At 36.1% G+C, this 20,782-nt stretch overlaps 1 protein-coding gene and 1 long non-coding RNA gene across 2 annotated transcripts; both read right to left on the reverse strand.

Moving 5' to 3' along the window:
- Positions 1-2,407: 2,407 nt before the first annotated feature.
- LOC146733960 (tripartite motif-containing protein 2-like) lies at positions 2,408-4,618 on the reverse strand. Its single transcript, XM_085508438.1, has one exon. The coding sequence runs from the start codon at positions 4,616-4,618 to the stop codon at positions 2,408-2,410; it is 2,211 nt and encodes a 736-aa protein (XP_085364564.1).
- Positions 4,619-10,056: 5,438 nt separating this feature from the next.
- Positions 10,057-11,687, reverse strand: LOC146733961 (uncharacterized). Its single transcript, XR_014931672.1, has 2 exons — positions 10,842-11,687; positions 10,057-10,617 (listed from the first exon to the last, which is right to left on the reverse strand). It is a non-coding gene; the product is annotated as an uncharacterized LOC146733961 (long non-coding RNA).
- Between the last annotated feature and the right edge of the window lie 9,095 nt (positions 11,688-20,782).

Genomic DNA, 20,782 nt, shown 5'->3' on the forward strand with positions numbered 1-20,782 from the left:
GCATAACAAAGTTCGTAAATTTATGCCACCTATAAGAAATTGATATCGCTAAACTGTAACGTATTGAGATTGATTGACTCGTATGGTATAGTAATATTAAAACGGTCTGAATTTGAACAAAAATCGATTTTATTGTGTTAAATCGATGTGTAAAATCCATCTACGTGTAATACTGAGTCGAAATGATTGCCATGTTAACAAACAGCGTTCCTAATATTACATGCCAATTTTTAAATTATACGAAATCATGTGCATATGTTTTGTTGGGTCGAATATAAATTGGTTTACTATCTCGGTAAATTACATTCAAATCATTTTCCATATTCATGTTATGGGCTGGCTGGGGTTACGCCCTCTATAGTCAGCGTATTTGGTTTGTAGTCAGCGATAATAGGCGCGGCACTGCTTCATATTTTACAAATAAAATTCTCGGGATATCCTCCAACCCATGCCAGTAATACAGTGTCACAATGAAAAAACAACACTGATACAGTCGTTATAATCTGCAATCTACATTTATGTTTACATGTGAACACCGTATTTTAAAAACAAATATGTGAGTATAACCCATCTGTGAACAATAATTAAATGATGGAATACAAGAATACTAGTATACTAGTATACAAGTGATTTTCCGTTCACTGCGAGATCTCGCGTATTGCGTTAGAAGCGCCGACCGAACTTCCGGTGCTTTTTACAGCTCAATGTCGAAATGCCTATCTTTCAGAAAGGATTATGACGCCGCTGAAATACTCGTACCAGTACGTCATAAAAATTGACTATCGTCGAAAGTATTAAGCGTGGAAATACACAAACATACTGTCGCTTTTGTCACATCCCATGCGGTGTTTTGACGCCAGGGCGACGCTATGACCTTTGTTTGTCTTCAGTGATTTTACGATTTCACACATAACTCAAGATCTCGCAAACAAATAAGTTTTAGTTAAGATTTTAATATAGGGATATAGGTCTTAATTTTTATATATGCTACACATACAAACTCAAAATATTTAAGAATTGACTTCACTTGGATCGACAGTTTGACTACTATTATATATTAGGTTACCTTTCAGGAAAAGCCACAAAAGTTTCATAATTAAATTTTAAATAACTTCTTAGTTCTCCAAGATGTTAAACGTTGGAAAAATCGTGTAATATAATTAGCTACAAATAAAATGCAGCTTTGAAGATTCATTCGGATTCGAGTCGCCCAGTTCCGAATTACATTGTGCCATTTAATTTGGAAAAATGGGCAGTATCTGTTACTATACGCGTGTTGTAAGGGACGACGTCAAAACATCGATGTCGGATAAAAAACTTATTTGCTTTAGTTTGGGGGTGGGGTGGGGGGTTTGGCCTCAACAAGTTTCCATCCTACAAAAACGATTTTATTTTTTAATGAAGTCAAAAAAAAACTTGGAGTATTTGTAGTTCGTTTTTTTTTCTATCCAATCATAGACAAAAATAACAGAAAGTGAAAAAAAAAAAACATCCAAGACGAGAAAATGGTTTGGCCCGAGTGTAAATATGTGCGTCAAATGAGGTCAATTGCAGGGCGGACCTAGAGCATCCGCAGAACCCAGAAAGTAGTTTGCGCATGCGTATATTTCGCTTCATTATTACAACCAACTGCTATGCTATACTACTGTCCGACTATCAATTTGTATTTAATGGTGAATGTAGTCTGACGCCATGATCAATATTTATCAATTAAGTTTCAGTGGGGGTGGGGGGTTTTGGGAAAAAACTAAAAGAATTAAGCTTTTTTTATCCGAATCAAGTGTATAGTCTATTTAGCTCAGGTCTGCCGGTCCTTTCGATAGGACAGCGTTCTTCGGAGAGGTTAATTAAAGGCGTGAGCGAATTAAATTCTAACAAATAAAACGAGACGATAAAACGATCGTCTCAGTGGCGGCGGCACAGGGGGGCGAGGGGCAGTCTCTCCCTCCAAAAAAATTGGGGGGGGGCGTCGCCCCTCCAAATCAAGCTGAAACAGATGGTGTCAGCAAATTTTGCCCCTCAAAATGCAGGAAATAGCGTTTCAGAGGGTCTATATTTCAAAATTGTTAAGGGGGCATGCCCCCGGAACCCCTGGTAAGGTGACGCTTTCGGCGCAAGGTTGGTGAGCATATTTTAATAAGTTTGAAACAAGACGTACTAAATCATATTTAAACATATTTCATATTGACACGAACACTACCTGTGGTTGTATTATAATTGAATTATTAACACATACATTTACATTGATTTGCAGAGACTACGTCACATTTGTAAAGATAATACATTTCTATGATACATATATTCATTGTCACATGTTTCAACAACTGATGAGAAAATAATGATTACATGTGTTTGGGTGTGCTAGGTTAATTATTCAAGATTATTAATTTTTGTACACATAATTTTACTATTGTGCAAATACTTTAATGGAGTGATTGCTATAATCAGCCACTACAACTTTGCCAAATGGTTTATCATTTGTGACACAGATACCATAGGGATTTCTCAACCCATCACCAGGACTATCAATACGACATACAAATTGACCATGGGAGTCATACTTCTGAACCCTATTATTAACGCAATCACTCACATACACATATCCATCTGTATCAGTAGCTACACTCCCAGGATACTGTAGTTGACCATCAGAATTTCCACAACTTCCAAACTTGAATAGAAATTCTCCTTCACCAGTCATTACTTGTATGCGGTGGTTGTTTTGATCTGCCACAATGACATTACCTTTATTATCAGTAGTAATTCCCCAAGGATATTTAAACTGACAGTCTTCACCACCCTCTGATCCGAATGAATTTATATATCTCCCATCTTGTTTGTATATTCTTATACAATGGGAATACTGGTCAACAACATACACCCTTTCATTCACAGGGCTAATGCTAATACCAACAGGATATGTCAGTTCCTCACTGCCAAAACATCTAATTAGTTCAAAATTGTTATTACATACAACTACTTGTTTGTTATCACTGTCTGTTATAAAATAATTACCATCCTGCGACTCTGCAGCAAAGTATGGACAGAATGGTTCATTAAAACCAGTGAGTTGAATCATTCGTTTATGTTTTCCATTCAAGGTCAGTAATTGAAGTCGAATATTTCCCCTGTCACAAACTAATACATTTCCCTCACTGGTTATCAGGACACTCTCAGGATAGTTAAACTGACTCGATCCTGACCCACTATAATTACCCATCAACCCCTTCTTAGGAATTACATTAATCTTAACAGGTGAACCCTTCACTGATTTGTTATCCATTAAAACTGTCAATTCATGTACCCCTTCTACATTAGCCTGATATGTCAGACTACAAGTCCCGTCTTCATTGTCAGTCATTTCCACTTCTTCTATCGTGTTGAATGGAGTCTTCATTTTGAATTGCGTGTTCAGTTCTAGTGCCATACTGTTAATCAAAGTACCGTCACTTGTCGCCAGTGTTACTGAAATATCCTCATCAATTCTACCATATTTAGGTACATCTTTCATCTCCAAAATGTACTTGTTGTAACGTATTTCCCCCACAGTTTTTGTCTCACAAAAGTCATCATAGCTTTGAAATTCCATGTAGTCGTGTTCAGCTGGATGCTGTTTGGTGTCTAGTTTCAGCAGTTCATCTATCTGTGACGTCATTCCCTTTTTAGCAGACATCAGTTGTGCAGCATTCCCATAATTCATTAGGTGTGTGGCAAAGTCACGTGCATGTTTCATATCATTTTCGGCAATTTCCAGTTCTTTCATTTGCGCATGCAAATTCTGTTTTCTCTCACTGAAAGTCTTGTTCATTCTATGCAGCAACTCTCGCCCGTTTTTACGAATTTTAGCCGTGATTTCCGCCACCACCCTCTCAATGTGAACATTTAGTTTATGTTCTTGTTCACTAAACCGATTCTCTAGCAGTTCTGTCATCTGCTGAACGTTTTCTTTGCTCTCCTTCGCTTCTTTTTCTTTCTCTGCTAGCATGTTTGTCACCTTGGTCAAATCCGTGGCATACTGGGAGGCAGCGTCATTCAGATATCGGTAATCATGTTCAGTTATTTTATGATTTAGTGCGGTACACTCCAAGCAAATTGGAACATCGCAGGTATCACAATAGAATTTCAGTTGGTTACCAGGGTGACTACCGCAGTAAACAGGTGGTTGAACAGCAGCAGTGTTAGCAGCCTTGTACGTTTGTAGTGACATCAGTTTATGGGACTTCGAAAACGGAAGTCGTTTATGGGTCGATATACAAATGTCACACAGTCCTACTGCACAATCAATACAATGGGTGGTCATCGGATCTCGCTGACATCCTTCACATTTTTGTACTTCGTTTGTTTTTTTGTCTCGTTTTCCAAGTAAGACGACCAACTCGTTTAAAAAGACGTTCGACTGCACACTGCTGGCTCCTTCTGGGAGGTCATGAACTCGTCTACACACTGGGCAGGGTATATTCTTACCACACGATTTCTGCACCAGTTTGTGGATACACTGCTCACAGAAACTGTGCAGACACGGTAGAATCTTGGCATTACGGTATCTCTCAGAACACACCGTACATACAAGAAAGTTTTCATCGATTTCTTCAAGTATTTTCGATTCAGCCTTAGCCATGGTGAGACGTTGTACCAGCCGAAATCTTTGGTTCCAGCAGCGTATATGAACTCGTTCCGCCTGATAATCACGTGTTATAAATACCTGGATAAGGTCCAGTAGTTGTATACAATGATTGAAAGGAACACATGACCTTGTGAACACGTTTCAAGTTAGAATTCGACTGGCATAGTCGTGGCAATTTTATTGTTTTGTATGACAATTTCTCAAAGAACAAGTCTGTGGTAATTTCGAGACGGACCACGATTTAAGAAAGAATTACCATAGCATGGCCACTCAAGATTAGAATGAGAGTTGCACGTTGTTTTCTGAATTCTGGTTTTCATTTTGTATTTATTTCAGCCGCAAATATGCTGTATTTGAATATTAAATATTTACATATAGTCGAATGAACAGTACAGTATGTAGTGTAGCAATGTAATTTAGTTTGTACTTTTTTTTCTGTGCATATTTTTACTAGACTGGCAAAGTCGAATTCTTTTTTGTTTAACAAAAAAATTTATTTCAATTTAGCCTTTTTAGCGTGGTCGCAAAAACTAGCGTGACTGCGAAAGAAATCCCGACTGGACGCATCTGCAGGCGACCCCCTGCGTTGGAGTGAAAACCGGAGCGGATTCACTCCGGTGATTATGCTAATTAAAATATGTTGACTAGCATTGACAACGAATCAAAGTGCAGCTATATACGTCATCTCTTATCTATGTTAATGAACGTGACCTTTCACTTCTGAGGTCCCGGCGATTTTGAAAAAACTACTTATATATATTGGACATTTAAATCGACTTGTTTTCTGTAAAAATGGATGAAAGTATCGCCGTTGCACTTATTGTATTGTATTGACTATGTAAAGGTATTTCATATGAGATTTATGTGTAACTGAAATGTATTTTTTAAGAGACTTGAATGACTCAATAAAAAAATATCTTAAATATAAAAACAAAAAAAAAACAATTGAAGTTTATTCTGAACTGTCTCCATCCGGACTTTACAATTGTAAGTATTTCTCAAGTTATACATGACATTATTCACAGCAGTGGATATGATGTCATACTTTACCCATAATTCTTTGCTAGAGAATGAACATGAAGGCCTACGTAATATTGACGAGAAGTTGAAAATCTAGTGAATGGAAACAGATATAAAAAAAACTGTAAATTTGCGGCGTTCTTTCATCTGGGAGCATTATACAGAAAAAAAGTATTCCATTCTGACTAGGTTTACAACAAAATCTTACGTCATACATTTATGAACAAAATCTTTCCAATTATTCATATTTGTGTCAGAAAAGGGTTACTTTACTCGTCACCGCTTTTCTCTAAAATCTCGCTGTTTTCTTCAAGGTACGCAATGACATTCTTGTTATTGGAGAACTTGGAAAGGCGATATTCTCTTGCGAGAGAAATATAAAACATGGCGTTAGACCCGTCTATCGTCTGCCTCATCTATTTACAACATAACAGTTGTAACCGTTGCATGCACATGTAGTCTGCTAGTAGAACGATTTCTTCCACGTTGCCATGGTGAAGTCGAGCGCCACCGTTGTATGCATATGTTAGTATAGTCCCAGCCTGAGATTCACTCAGAAACGGCAGACGAACATACAAGTCACGTGATTCTGACATAGCCCCATGTCGAAACATCCCACGGAAGTAAGGAATACAAGCGGCGAGCAAACTACGATGAGCGTAAAACCGAACATTTTCAACGACTATGACCACATCACATGTTTCCCTTGTTTTCCGCTCTTCTCGAACATCGATGAGCCAGGCTGCCGCAAACTTGAATTCTCTGAGATGCTGTGATCCACCGTGATAACAGTTTTTAATCAAGGGAATCTCAAGATAGTCGGCTGCATCTCGGATAAGTTCGGCGTCGCTCGGTGTTCCCACAAACTGTCCGGTGTAAATCAGTCGTAATAGTTGATCAAAAGTTTTACCGCTTACGCTTTTACCCGGAACATTCAGAGCTACCTCGCTTGATGTGCGTCGGCGTGCTTAGTTGTTTTTCAAAGTAAGAACTGAAGAAACGAAGCACGATACAATGGGCAAAAAATTTACGTTCGCAAAGTTCGATCACGACATCACAGAGAGAATGTCCTGTAAAAGTAGTAGTTTGTTTGTACAGAATGTTCAGCAGGCGTGTTGCGTACCCAGGCTCAAAGCAGAGCTATCCTCTGGTGTCAATACTACAGCTAGTGTCTAGTACTGGAGTCGGCTTCATTATGTAGTGTATTGAAAAGGAGTCATTTTTCTGTTCCGTGAAAACGTCATAGTCATCTAACTGAACGCAATCCATCGTCACTGGCACGATAACAACAAAGTTCAACTTTTGAACAAAATGCCCGAACCGCTTCAGATGGTCGGCTATCACTCGTACCTTTCACGAATGTATAGCGTGTCAGTTTCTAAATTTACTTTCACGTAATATTTGCTGAGTCAGGTCATTCTGGATCAATACCTATAGTCATGATTTGTCGTTCATTCCTTTACAAATTGGTATGCGTCATAATACGATATTAGTCGTGTGACGAGGTAGCGCCCGCATTGCGCCATCGCTCGACCGATTTGCTTTAACTGCAAACCAATCATCGGTGAGGGCGTCGTTACCATTGTCGACACTGTTGTCACAGCTCAGCCAAATGACTTACTAGTAAATTAGTTACTGTCATAGTCAGCAATATACACTATAACAACATGAATATTACACAGTAAAAAACGTTCCAGCCGGTTTGATAATGTTGTGTTGAGTACTAAGATGTTTGTAGAGATGCCTATTTATTTTCGAATAACGTAACGTGAAAAATACAAATATGCATCTGGCATTCGCTGGGTTTGTTCCAACGAACTTTATAAGGTTTAAGGTACAACACAAGTAAAAATGTTGTAAATTTCCTCATATTTGATATCATGTTACAAGAAGGATATGAAAGGCGGCGGTCGTCCTGCCGCGCATGCGTAGCATTTCTTTTGATAAACATTGATTTTCTCACAATACTTCTAATGAAATCATGAGTACGAGATTTGACCTTGCCACTGTTGACTCCTTCGATTCTTTCCAATCAAATAAAAAATCTAATTAAAGCTTGGCAACGAAATAATTGAGAGCATCAAACGTCTCAAGAATACCAAATGACTGGTCAAATGCAATCATTATACCTGTTTTAAAATGGGGTCGATCCAGGGTACTATAGGACAATTTCACTACTTGACATTTTTGGGAAAAATTTTACGTCAATTCTTAATGTACGTTTAACTTTTTGGGCAGTGCTTTTGGGAAAAACAAATGAAGAACAGGCTGGTTTTCGTCATTGGTACTCGACATATTATATAACCAAGAAATTATACTGCGCCTTCGTTGATTTCTCCAAAGCATTTGATAATATAGATATACAACGTCTTTGGTATGTCCCGTCTACTTAAAGGGGCTAAATGGAAAGATGTTTAAGTTATTACATAATATCTATGCAAATGTAAACTAGTGTTAAAACGGCTATACTGCATACTTCCAGTGCCCTATTGGTGTTCGAAAAGGTTTTATGTTAAGTTCATTCATATTCTCCTTCTTTATTAATGAATTGTGTAATGAGCTGAATAATTCGGAGTACCACGGCGTTCAATTATCTCCCCCATGTAATCGAAATACTCCGTCTTCTATGTGCTGATGACGTTGCAATTGTATCAGATTTAGTTGTCGGGCTCCAGAGGTTACTAGATAAACTAGAATTATATCGTGAGCGCTGGAGTATGTCTGTAAACTTGGATAAGACCAAATTAGTTGTTTTCAAGGGCGGGGGACATTTAATACAAAATGAAAAATGGGTTTATGGTGGGATGGAGGTTCACATCGTTTCATGCAACAAATATCTAGGAATCTAGACTCCACTGGTCAATGGCCACAAAACTATTGGCACAGCAAGCGAAAAAGGGTTGTTGTTCATTTAATTCTGAATTCTTTACGCACTCTATCCTACAAACCTACTTTAAGGTCTTTGATACTACCAATATTAACTTATTGGGCGGAAGTCTGGGGTTTTAGAGAATGTAAATATGTGGAACGAGTCCTTTATCTTGCCTGTAGAATGTTTCTCTGTGTTTCAAATAGATCACCAAATAGTAGTATTCTAGAAGAATGTGGGAGATATCCCATTTACCTGTACACAGCGAAACGCTGCATTAAATATTTGGCAAAATTAATTTCCATGCCAAATTCAAGTACCCCAAAAATATGCTATACAATATTGAAAAGTCGGGAACCAGAACAAAACAAACCTGGATCAGTGACATGTAAAGTTCACTTTCCATTTGTAATATGAATGATGCTTGGCATGCAAATGCGGTTGGAAATGTTAATACGTTTATCAATATATTTGTGGAACAATTCAAACAGTATCTGTCCTTTGTATGGCGGGATGATTTGTGTACTTTGGACAAATTAGATACTTACTGTCAATTTAAAATTACTATAGAACAAGTAAGATACTAGTTTTCTGTTCATAGTTGAACTCGTATGCAATCACTAGCTCGGCTACGATGTTCATCGCATTGTTTCTGTATTGAAAGAAAGAGACCAACATACGTGCGAGCTTTGAAATATGAATTTTATTGAAAACTAGTTCCATTTTTTATTAGTTTGTAACTTTCATAATCACATTAGATGTCTCTATATTCCACACTACTACTGCACTCCGCCAAATGTAAATACATTTCTTGAATTACTCAAAACTCAAAATGATGTACGTCTACAGCGTTTAGCTGCGTTTGTATTTAATGTTATGAAACTTAGGAGGGAAGCCGCTGAAATATTGTAAATAATTTAAATATTTTGTATTTACAGTTTTGGGCCGATGGTCATGTATCAGTTAATAAAGATCCTATTCAATGTAAAATATACTTGTACACATGTTCCAACAACAAATACGTCCTTGGAGTATGTGAGTAGTTTAAGTTGGACTATAGGGACGACCATGAGGGCGCTGTTCATAATCGGATGCGATGACATCATACGAACAGCGCCCTCATGGTCGTACCTATAGTCCATCTTTAGCATAAATAATGACGTCACAATGGGAATTCGTGCATAAATTAGCATAAATGAGGACCAATGCCGTAAAGGGATCATTTGAATGAAGATGACGTCACAATGGGATATTGTGAATACATTTGCATACATAAAATAGATGTGAATACGAGGTCGTGTCGAGGTCATCGTGACATTTGCATAAATTACTATCAATTTTTTTAATTATTTTTTTTTTTTTTTTTTTTTTTTAATTATTTTAAATTTTTTTTTTAATTGGACAGGCGTGGACGAAAGATTTTAGCATAAATGAGGACCAATGCCGTAAGGGAAATTGTGCATACATTTGCATACATAAAATAGATGTGAATACGAGGTCGTGTCGAGGTCATCGTGAATACATTTGCATAAACTACCATCAATTTTTTTTAATTATTTTTAATTATTTTTTTAATTGGACAGGCGTGGACGAAAGATTTTCAGAATATATCGTAGAGGGCGCTCACACATACACACACACGTTAATAAATACACGTCATTTTGAAAACTAATGGAGTTTATTGCACAAAAGAAGTAAACAAGAATGAAATATTGACATGGAGTATATATTTATGACATGGTTGAGTATTTTTTAACGTCACAAAAAGACATACGATGTGAGTAAGGAAAATAGTTGCGTAGTGTATAAATGTTTAGCGTGATTAAATATTTCTTTGTTAACACCTCGAAAAATACGTAGATACATGTAAATGTGCGGCGTGGTTAAATTTATTTTTAATGCCACAAAAAATACGAGTACATAAACGATTCGATTAAAACACAGAAACGAGAAAAGCCAATAATAGTAAACATTGATCAATAAAAAATAATTCATTCTATATATACATATGTTGTTTATTTTTACATTTCTTACTTCCTTTCAATGAGTCAAGCAGTCTGTACACTTTTTTTTTTATTCCATCACTATAATCAGAATCGCTCATCTGTCGTACAAGAAAGAGAGAGAGAGAGGATAATATTAAAAACCGATAGTTATATAAAGAAAGTATAAGTTATGTGTTGAAAATTTAATAGTATGAATTATCCCGTAAAACTGCGGTCATCAATCCGCTAAAATGCAAAGTATGCAAAATCGGTTGATCGACGTACAGTTTGTTTTTCAAAAAAATGGCGGACTACGCTACTATGAGTTAAAATGTATAATTACCTGATCGTTTCACAGAATAACTTTTGACATACATAATCATCACACGGAATGAGTTTACGGTGTAACGTAGCGATTTTCGTTTTTCCCTCGACGAAGAAAATATGTCCTCGCTTCTTGCCAAAGATTCAAAGGCGGTAGACCAAGTTTGACCTTCCGTGAAAAGTTCATCTCATGGACACTACGAGTCATACAGGACGTATTGGCAACACATGGCTTGAAAGTATTTGATGATTGTAGATCCACGTACGTGAAATCTTATAAATTCCATGACATGACTACCGTACGAGTCATAATAGTCTTCGTGGTAAGGGTATTTCAGACAGAAAGTGGCCCAACGCGTTCCACTCGCGAATATCAACGGTGTTTGATATAAGCGATGTGTATCATTCCGAAGCACACTTGTGAATGCCAGTCTGAACTCAATCACAAGATTAAATGTAAGGCGTGTCTAGTCCTAAGTGTTCCCATGGAACTATAAACCCCGGTTTATAGTTCCATGGTGTTCCCAACGTGAAATAGACCTCCCACGTAGATGATAAACAACAGATGTTGGTATATTTATGTTATCTAAAACATGAACACTCACAAACAGCCTGAGGGATATCGAGTTTCAAGTTGAAAGCGTGAATTTCGACCTGCGTGTATGGGATACTGATAACATGACTCGACATTCTGTTGACCCCTGCACTATCAGTCAATTCACTGACTTAAACCACAGTCACTCTACTAGGACGGTTAGGAAGCGCCGCGTCATTCTATTGTACCCACCCTTGTCTCCATAAACATTGAAACAAGAGAGGTGTTAACGAGTTAAGAAGTCATTAGCATTAAACAGGCGACGGAAAACACGCGATAAATCATGAGACAGTGCGAGAGTTGCGTCATTTCCCCCCACAAAGCATTGCAATACATGGCACTTTGACCTTTCAACGAAGAGCAGTCTCAAATGCGGAAATGAACATGCTTTGTATATACACGTTTTTCGCGAGAAAATCTTGCTGTCTTGTATGGCATTCTGAAATTATAAATAGTTAATAGAATACTATATTAGTGAATTTCCCCCAAAAGTCGCCCCTGTCTCGACTGAATCAAAACATGTTGAACGGGATTTGTATCAGTCGTCAAATAAAGCGAATGGAGGGATATGAAAGCACGACAATCAAAAATCTTTTTTGTCCAATTACCTCCTATGAAAACTATGCAATAAAGCAACACGGCGACCACCTCCATAGACGAAAACATGCAAAACTTCGCCATAAAGTTACTCTAAAAACACACAAAAAATACGAGAATGGACAAAGGAATATTGTAAAGGTTTGCAGACATCAATGTTTTTAGCGATAAAATTGTTTCTAAACTGAGTGAGGGGTTTATTTTACGGACCGAAAGACTGTTAGAGATCAAGACAAAGAGACTGTCAACAAAACACCGTTTTTCTCGAGTAAAGCATCTTCAAGATTGCAAAAGAATGCTCATCTGAAAAATACAATATCACTCCTAGTCACAGTTCAGTTGAGATTGTAGTTTGATGTAAAAATAAAGCACAATTTAAAAAAGTTCACGGTCTTCTCGAGGGTCTTCTCGAGCAACATCGAACGCAATAAATAATGGTGAAAAATAGTGCATTCCAATGACAAATACGTCATAGTTTTGAGACCAGCATAGGTTCTCAGAAGCTGCTCGTTCACACCTTTAACCAATAGAGCTTCCTAACCGTCCTAGTAGAGTGACTCCTAGTAGAGTGACTGTGCTTAAATTATTTTTATCAATTAGCCTTTGCTAAAATACTACCGTCATTTTCCACGTCATTAAAAAAACATGCCCCGCAGCGGAGGGATTTGAAATAAAACACGTTCAATCTCGTAATGACGCGTTCTCCGTGTCAATGTTACGATTATACTCGAAATTGACTATTTGGGGGATAAAAACTGGGTCAACTTGATTCAGTCAACATGAATCTGACCCAGGCAGTATGATGATTCCAGTCCGTCACCAATTCACTTGTCTGAAAAGGCACACCCCAAGGGTGTATGACGCCTTGTCTCAATTCAGGCCGAATCAAAGACTGTGCACGCCGTCGATCTATATCTGTGATCGATGTAGACGAGAAACATTCCACCACTCTGATCGTTTTTATATCATCGGTAATTCAGTGTACCGCTCGAATGTAATGCATCAATCAATAGTTTAGTTTTGAAGGTTTATTTTACAATAACTGGAAAACCGACCGAAATCGCGAAATTTTAGGATTCAATCTTTACTCAGTCAAACATCAAAACTAAGTATTCAGTTCATTCTCTCTTCACTAATAAAATGGCAGTACTCAGCAAACTATCATTCATCGTTTTTTAAACATCATTTCGAGTATCCACGATTTCGAAATACTAGAAGAGGCAAGAACGAACGTTACATTTGAATGGTCAAATGACAAGGGGCTGACCCCGCTCGAACGTGCAACAGAATGTATTAAATACATTGACCCATTTGAAAAACAGAGTCAACCTCAAAACATTGAGAGCCATAGCCGATGCTTCAAACAACGAGTTTCTCTTCAAATGGTTCAAAACCAAATTAAATGAAGCACTATGATTCGTCACAAATTACGCTGACATCCTTAGCAGCCTGGCAAAAGAAATCACTCAACTAACCACACCACCAGATTCAAATTTCCACGATCAACGACAAAAAAGAAACATTATAGACGATCTCCTGTTCGAGGTAACGGCCTTGGCTTGGCTACAAAGAGACAATTGTAGTTACTAGCTCGAGAAATTGACCCATATTTCTAAGACAAAATTAACCAAATTTTGAAATTATACATATTTTAATACCAAACTTGTTATTTTTACCAACAAACTACTGAATCACAGTACGTATAATAACGTATACCATTGACAAATTCAGACTCCGCTTATAAATTATACTCGATTATGTCTTTACCACTAATTTAAAATAAACAGTTATATTGGAAAGAATGAGATGAAATTTTATTATTATCATTGTAGATTCAATAAGCAAACTGGAAGCGGGTCAAGAAATCGTAAATGTTTCATATTATAGAGATGGTGCGTAGTTTGTTCTTTGACGGTAAACACGTACGCATTTTCAATGGCGAACATCGACCAGTAATAATGGCATACACTTTGTATGCTAATTCATGTTTAATAAAATGCGCTAAGTTTTGATTATTCCCAAGATGTACAGAGAGCACTCGCTTATCCATTAGACAGATTCCACTATACAATTATAATATCCTGACCGCATTGTTTAAACTCTCGTAAATCGACTGTTTGACGTGACTGGGGCACCGGTGGACGAGAAATGCGTGCGTGCACATTACATTTCGTTAACACTTTCATTCATAATAGTATCACTTGCAATATGGCGTAATATCAATCGACGATCCTCAAAATACTGTATGTATGTATGCACGTTGTAGTTCGAATGATTAGATATTTCTTTTATTTTGCCATTTTTGTCGATTCTTTCATTATGAACAGTGTTGACTTGCTCTCGAAATAAATACTTTACACCGATGTTACCGTTTGTAATGTTTATAGTGTATACGTGAAAGATATTCGCCTTTGAAATAATAATTGAAGACACAACTGTATAGTCTTCAAATCAGCTGGGTGTTACTATTGAAGTAACGCACGACGCGTGATATTGTTTTAATGGGGTCTGATCGCGTTTCATAACTCCTGTATTGAATAATGCCATGAATCCAAATTGTCCTAACAACATGGTAAACACGGGTCAGCAATAAGTAGCTATTTTATCGGTGAGGAAAGATCTGCTTCTTGATTGCGATTATGATTATGTCTAATATAATTTATAATAATCTATTACTCTACGTACACAACTTGAAGCGGGCTTTTCAATTCAACTCACTGCGGCCGTACACAACATGGCTAGTTCCCCCTTCGAAAGAGTGCGTGCGTGTGCTGCGTTAGCAACACTATCTGTGACCACTGAGCTTTTCAAATATTTACAAAGCACGATGTGATAACTGAGGTGGTAAACTGACCATGATGTCAATATCCAACCATCTAATTTGCACAATAATAATTAAAATTGAAACCGTATTCATGCGTGGGATCTTGGTTGGAAATACAACGAAGTAACAAAAAACCAGCAAAGTGTAACAATAATAAAATCACAAACATGTGAATGTAAAGCAAAAAAAAAAATATTTGGTGGTTGGTTTAGGCATTTGGCATTTTAGGATTTTTTTTTCTTATCGTGCCCTGAATCAGATGTGGACGAATGTTCCTAGCTCAATGATTGTTTTGTCATTTTAACTTTTTAGTATACCTGTTAGGTGTTCATCATCTGTCCTAAAGTTGATTTTATTGTATTTAATATTTTAATCATGATTTTTTTTTGTTTCTTATTGTATAGATTACAAATGAGAAGATATTGTTTTTCGTTCACTGTTTTGTCATTTTAACTTTTTTAGTATACCTGTTAGGTGTTCAACATCTGTCCTAAAGTTGATTTTATTGTATTTAATATTTTAATCATGATTTTTTTTTTGTTTCTTATTGTATAGATTACAAATGAGAAGATATTGTTTTTCGTTCACAATTTTCTAGTTGTCACAAACTGAGCAAATTCAGTCTTCAGCTATAAGATTATATACAATAAAGTAACAAAAATAAGCAATGTGTAACAATAATAAAATCACAAACATTTGAATGTAAAGAAAAACAAATTATTTTGTGATTGGTTTAGACATCTGGTATTTTAGTTTTTTTCTTGTCGTAACCTGAAACAGATGTGGACGAATTTTCCTAGCTCAATGATTATTTTGTCATTTTAACTTCTTAGTATATCTGTTAGGTGTTCATCGTCCGTCCTAAAGTTGATTTTATTGTATTTAATATTTTAATCATGATTATTTCGTTCCTCCATGTATAGATTACAATTGAGAAGTTGTTTTTCGTTCTCAATTTTCTAGTTGTCACAAACTGGGCAAATTTAGTCTTCAGCTATAATGTTATTATATCTACCCCTTTCCATTTGAAGGGTATGAGCCTTTATTCCGAGTTTCGCCTTAGCGCAGCACTATGTTTTAGATTTTTGATTGTGGTGAGATATTTTTTATATGCAAATTCTGTTTTAATTTTCTGTAGGTTCGTAACTTGTTTTTATGATGTGTACTTTTATTTGCATCGTGTAATGTTTCTGTGCTATGAATTTCTAAAGGATTGTTCGAATTACCTGTCAATATTTCAATGATTTTCTTTTTTGTCATCCTGAGATTTATGTGTATTCCAAATATTATTTTTTCCATAGTCAAATTGTTTAAAATCTGATTCATGTCTTTTACAAGGATATTTTCTCAACTCTAGCAGGCTTGCCAAATTTCTTGGTTTGCTATTTACTTTGATCCATGTCTTTTACCCAGTTGTCTTTTCCCTTTTCGTCAATATGTATTCCATTCTTGTTTTACGATGAATATTCCTGATTTGTGTGTTTTTAGTATGCAGGTATATGTAGGTTTTTGTATATTCAAGTTCTCCCCCATCAGCATAAAATTTCGCTTCATAAAAATGAAATTTGTACGAGGGAGAACATCCACACACAAAATCCCGTCTTATGGCAAATCTGTCTAGACCAATGGAAAAAAATGAAAATATATTACTGCAAATACCTTCTAAAATTAAATAGCAAAGCAAGAAATTTCGCTAGCCTGCTAGAGTTGGGAAAATATCCTCCCCCATAGCAACTAGATTGAAATATTGGATCAAAATAAATAATTCTAACCCAAACTCGCTAGTTCACGAAGCTCACAAACTTGGAATACATATTGACGAAAAGGGAAAAGACAACTGGGTAAAAGACATGGATCAAAGTAAATAGCAAACCAAGAAATTTGGCAAGCCTGCTAGAGTTGAGAAAATATCCTTGTAAAAGACATGAATCAGATTTTAAACAATTTGACTATGGAAAAAATAATATTTGGAATACACATAAATCTCAGGATGACAAAAAAGAAAATCATTGAAATATTGACAGGTAATTCGAACAATCCTTTAGAAATTCATAGCACAGAAACATTACACGATGCAAATAAAAGTACACATCATAAAAACAAGTTACGAACCTACAGAAAATTAAAACAGAATTTGCATATAAAAAATATCTCACCACAATCAAAAATCTAAAACATAGTGCTGCGCTAAGGCGAAACTCGGAATAAAGGCTCATACCCTTCAAATGGAAAGGGGTAGATATAATAACATTATAGCTGAAGACTAAATTTGCCCAGTTTGTGACAACTAGAAAATTGAGAACGAAAAACAACTTCTCAATTGTAATCTATACATGGAGGAACGAAATAATCATGATTAAAATATTAAATACAATAAAATCAACTTTAGGACGGACGATGAACACCTAACAGATATACTAAGAAGTTAAAATGACAAAATAATCATTGAGCTAGGAAAATTCGTCCACATCTGTTTCAGGTTACGACAAGAAAAAAACTAAAATACCAGATGTCTAAACCAATCACAAAATAATTTGTTTTTCTTTACATTCAAATGTTTGTGATTTTATTATTGTTACACATTGCTTATTTTTGTTACTTTATTGTATATAATCTTATAGCTGAAGACTGAATTTGCTCAGTTTGTGACAACTAGAAAATTGTGAACGAAAAACAATATCTTCTCATTTGTAATCTATACAATAAGAAACAAAAAAAAAATCATGATTAAAATATTAAATACAATAAAATCAACTTTAGGACAGATGTTGAACACCTAACAGGTATACTAAAAAAGTTAAAATGACAAAACAGTGAACGAAAAACAATATCTTCTCATTTGTAATCTATACAATAAGAAACAAAAAAAAATCATGATTAAAATATTAAATACAATAAAATCAACTTTAGGACAGATGATGAACACCTAACAGGTATACTAAAAAGTTAAAATGACAAAACAATCATTGAGCTAGGAACATTCGTCCACATCTGATTCAGGGCACGATAAGAAAAAAAAATCCTAAAATGCCAAATGCCTAAACCAACCACCAAATATTTTTTTTTTTGCTTTACATTCACATGTTTGTGATTTTATTATTGTTACACTTTGCTGGTTTTTTGTTACTTCGTTGTATTTCCAACCAAGATCCCACGCATGAATACGGTTTCAATTTTAATTATTATTGTGCAAATTAGATGGTTGGATATTGACATCATGGTCAGTTTACCACCTCAGTTATCACATCGTGCTTTGTAAATATTTGAAAAGCTCAGTGGTCACAGATAGTGTTGCTAACGCAGCACACGCACGCACTCTTTCGAAGGGGGAACTAGCCATGTTGTGTACGGCCGCAGTGAGTTGAATTGAAAAGCCCGCTTCAAGTTGTGTACGTAGAGTAATAGATTATTATAAATTATATTAGACATAATCATAATCGCAATCAAGAAGCAGATCTTTCCTCACCGATAAAATAGCTACTTATTGCTGACCCGTGTTTACCATGTTGTTAGGACAATTTGGATTCATGGCATTATTCAATACAGGAGTTATGAAACGCGATCAGACCCCATTAAAACAATATCACGCGTCGTGCGTTACTTCAATAGTAACACCCAGCTGATTTGAAGACTATACAGTTGTGTCTTCAATTATTATTTCAAAGGCGAATATCTTTCACGTATACACTATAAACATTACAAACGGTAACATCGGTGTAAAGTATTTATTTCGAGAGCAAGTCAACACTGTTCATAATGAAAGAATCGACAAAAATGGCAAAATAAAAGAAATATCTAATCATTCGAACTACAACGTGCATACATACATACAGTATTTTGAGGATCGTCGATTGATATTACGCCATATTGCAAGTGATACTATTATGAATGAAAGTGTTAACGAAATGTAATGTGCACGCACGCATTTCTCGTCCACCGGTGCCCCAGTCACGTCAAACAGTCGATTTACGAGAGTTTAAACAATGCGGTCAGGATATTATAATTGTATAGTGGAATCTGTCTAATGGATAAGCGAGTGCTCTCTGTACATCTTGGGAATAATCAAAACTTAGCGCATTTTATTAAACATGAATTAGCATACAAAGTGTATGCCATTATTACTGGTCGATGTTCGCCATTGAAAATGCGTACGTGTTTACCGTCAAAGAACAAACTACGCACCATCTCTATAATATGAAACATTTACGATTTCTTGACCCGCTTCCAGTTTGCTTATTGAATCTACAATGATAATAATAAAATTTCATCTCATTCTTTCCAATATAACTGTTTATTTTAAATTAGTGGTAAAGACATAATCGAGTATAATTTATAAGCGGAGTCTGAATTTGTCAATGGTATACGTTATTATACGTACTGTGATTCAGTAGTTTGTTGGTAAAAATAACAAGTTTGGTATTAAAATATGTATAATTTCAAAATTTGGTTAATTTTGTCTTAGAAATATGGGTCAATTTCTCGAGCTAGTAACTACAATTGTCTCTTTGTAGCCAAGCCAAGGCCGTTACCTCGAACAGGAGATCGTCTATAATGTTTCTTTTTTGTCGTTGATCGTGGAAATTTGAATCTGGTGGTGTGGTTAGTTGAGTGATTTCTTTTGCCAGGCTGCTAAGGATGTCAGCGTAATTTGTGACGAATCATAGTGCTTCATTTAATTTGGTTTTGAACCATTTGAAGAGAAACTCGTTGTTTGAAGCATCGGCTATGGCTCTCAATGTTTTGAGGTTGACTCTGTTTTTCAAATGGGTCAATGTATTTAATACATTCTGTTGCACGTTCGAGCGGGGTCAGCCCCTTGTCATTTGACCATTCAAATGTAACGTTCGTTCTTGCCTCTTCTAGTATTTCGAAATCGTGGATACTCGAAATGATGTTTAAAAAACGATGAATGATAGTTTGCTGAGTACTGCCATTTTATTAGTGAAGAGAGAATGAACTGAATACTTAGTTTTGATGTTTGACTGAGTAAAGATTGAATCCTAAAATTTCGCGATTTCGGTCGGTTTTCCAGTTATTGTAAAATAAACCTTCAAAACTAAACTATTGATTGATGCATTACATTCGAGCGGTACACTGAATTACCGATGATATAAAAACGATCAGAGTGGTGGAATGTTTCTCGTCTACATCGATCACAGATATAGATCGACGGCGTGCACAGTCTTTGATTCGGCCTGAATTGAGACAAGGCGTCATACACCCTTGGGGTGTGCCTTTTCAGACAAGTGAATTGGTGACGGACTGGAATCATCATACTGCCTGGGTCAGATTCATGTTGACTGAATCAAGTTGACCCAGTTTTTATCCCCCAAATAGTCAATTTCGAGTATAATCGTAACATTGACACGGAGAACGCGTCATTACGAGATTGAACGTGTTTTATTTCAAATCCCTCCGCTGCGGGGCATGTTTTTTTAATGACGTGGAAAATGACGGTAGTATTTTAGCAAAGGCTAATTGATAAAAATAATTTAAGCACAGTCACTCTACTAGGAGTCACTCTACTAGGACGGTTAGGAAGCTCTATTGGTTAAAGGTGTGAACGAGCAGCTTCTGAGAACCTATGCTGGTCTCAAAACTATGACGTATTTGTCATTGGAATGCACTATTTTTCACCATTATTTATTGCGTTCGATGTTGCTCGAGAAGACCCTCGAGAAGACCGTGAACTTTTTTAAATTGTGCTTTATTTTTACATCAAACTACAATCTCAACTGAACTGTGACTAGGAGTGATATTGTATTTTTCAGATGAGCATTCTTTTGCAATCTTGAAGATGCTTTACTCGAGAAAAACGGTGTTTTGTTGACAGTCTCTTTGTCTTGATCTCTAACAGTCTTTCGGTCCGTAAAATAAACCCCTCACTCAGTTTAGAAACAATTTTATCGCTAAAAACATTGATGTCTGCAAACCTTTACAATAT

This window comes from Saccoglossus kowalevskii, chromosome 15 (genome assembly GCF_978046115.1).
Source record: "Saccoglossus kowalevskii chromosome 15, keSacKowa6.1, whole genome shotgun sequence".
In the NCBI taxonomy this organism is placed as follows: domain Eukaryota; kingdom Metazoa; phylum Hemichordata; class Enteropneusta; family Harrimaniidae; genus Saccoglossus; species Saccoglossus kowalevskii.

Excerpts from the sequence above, each read along its gene's own strand:
- LOC146733960 (XM_085508438.1), bottom strand. The coding sequence starts at position 4,618 with ATGGCTAAGGCTGAATCGAAAATACTTGAAGAAATCGATGAAAACTTT.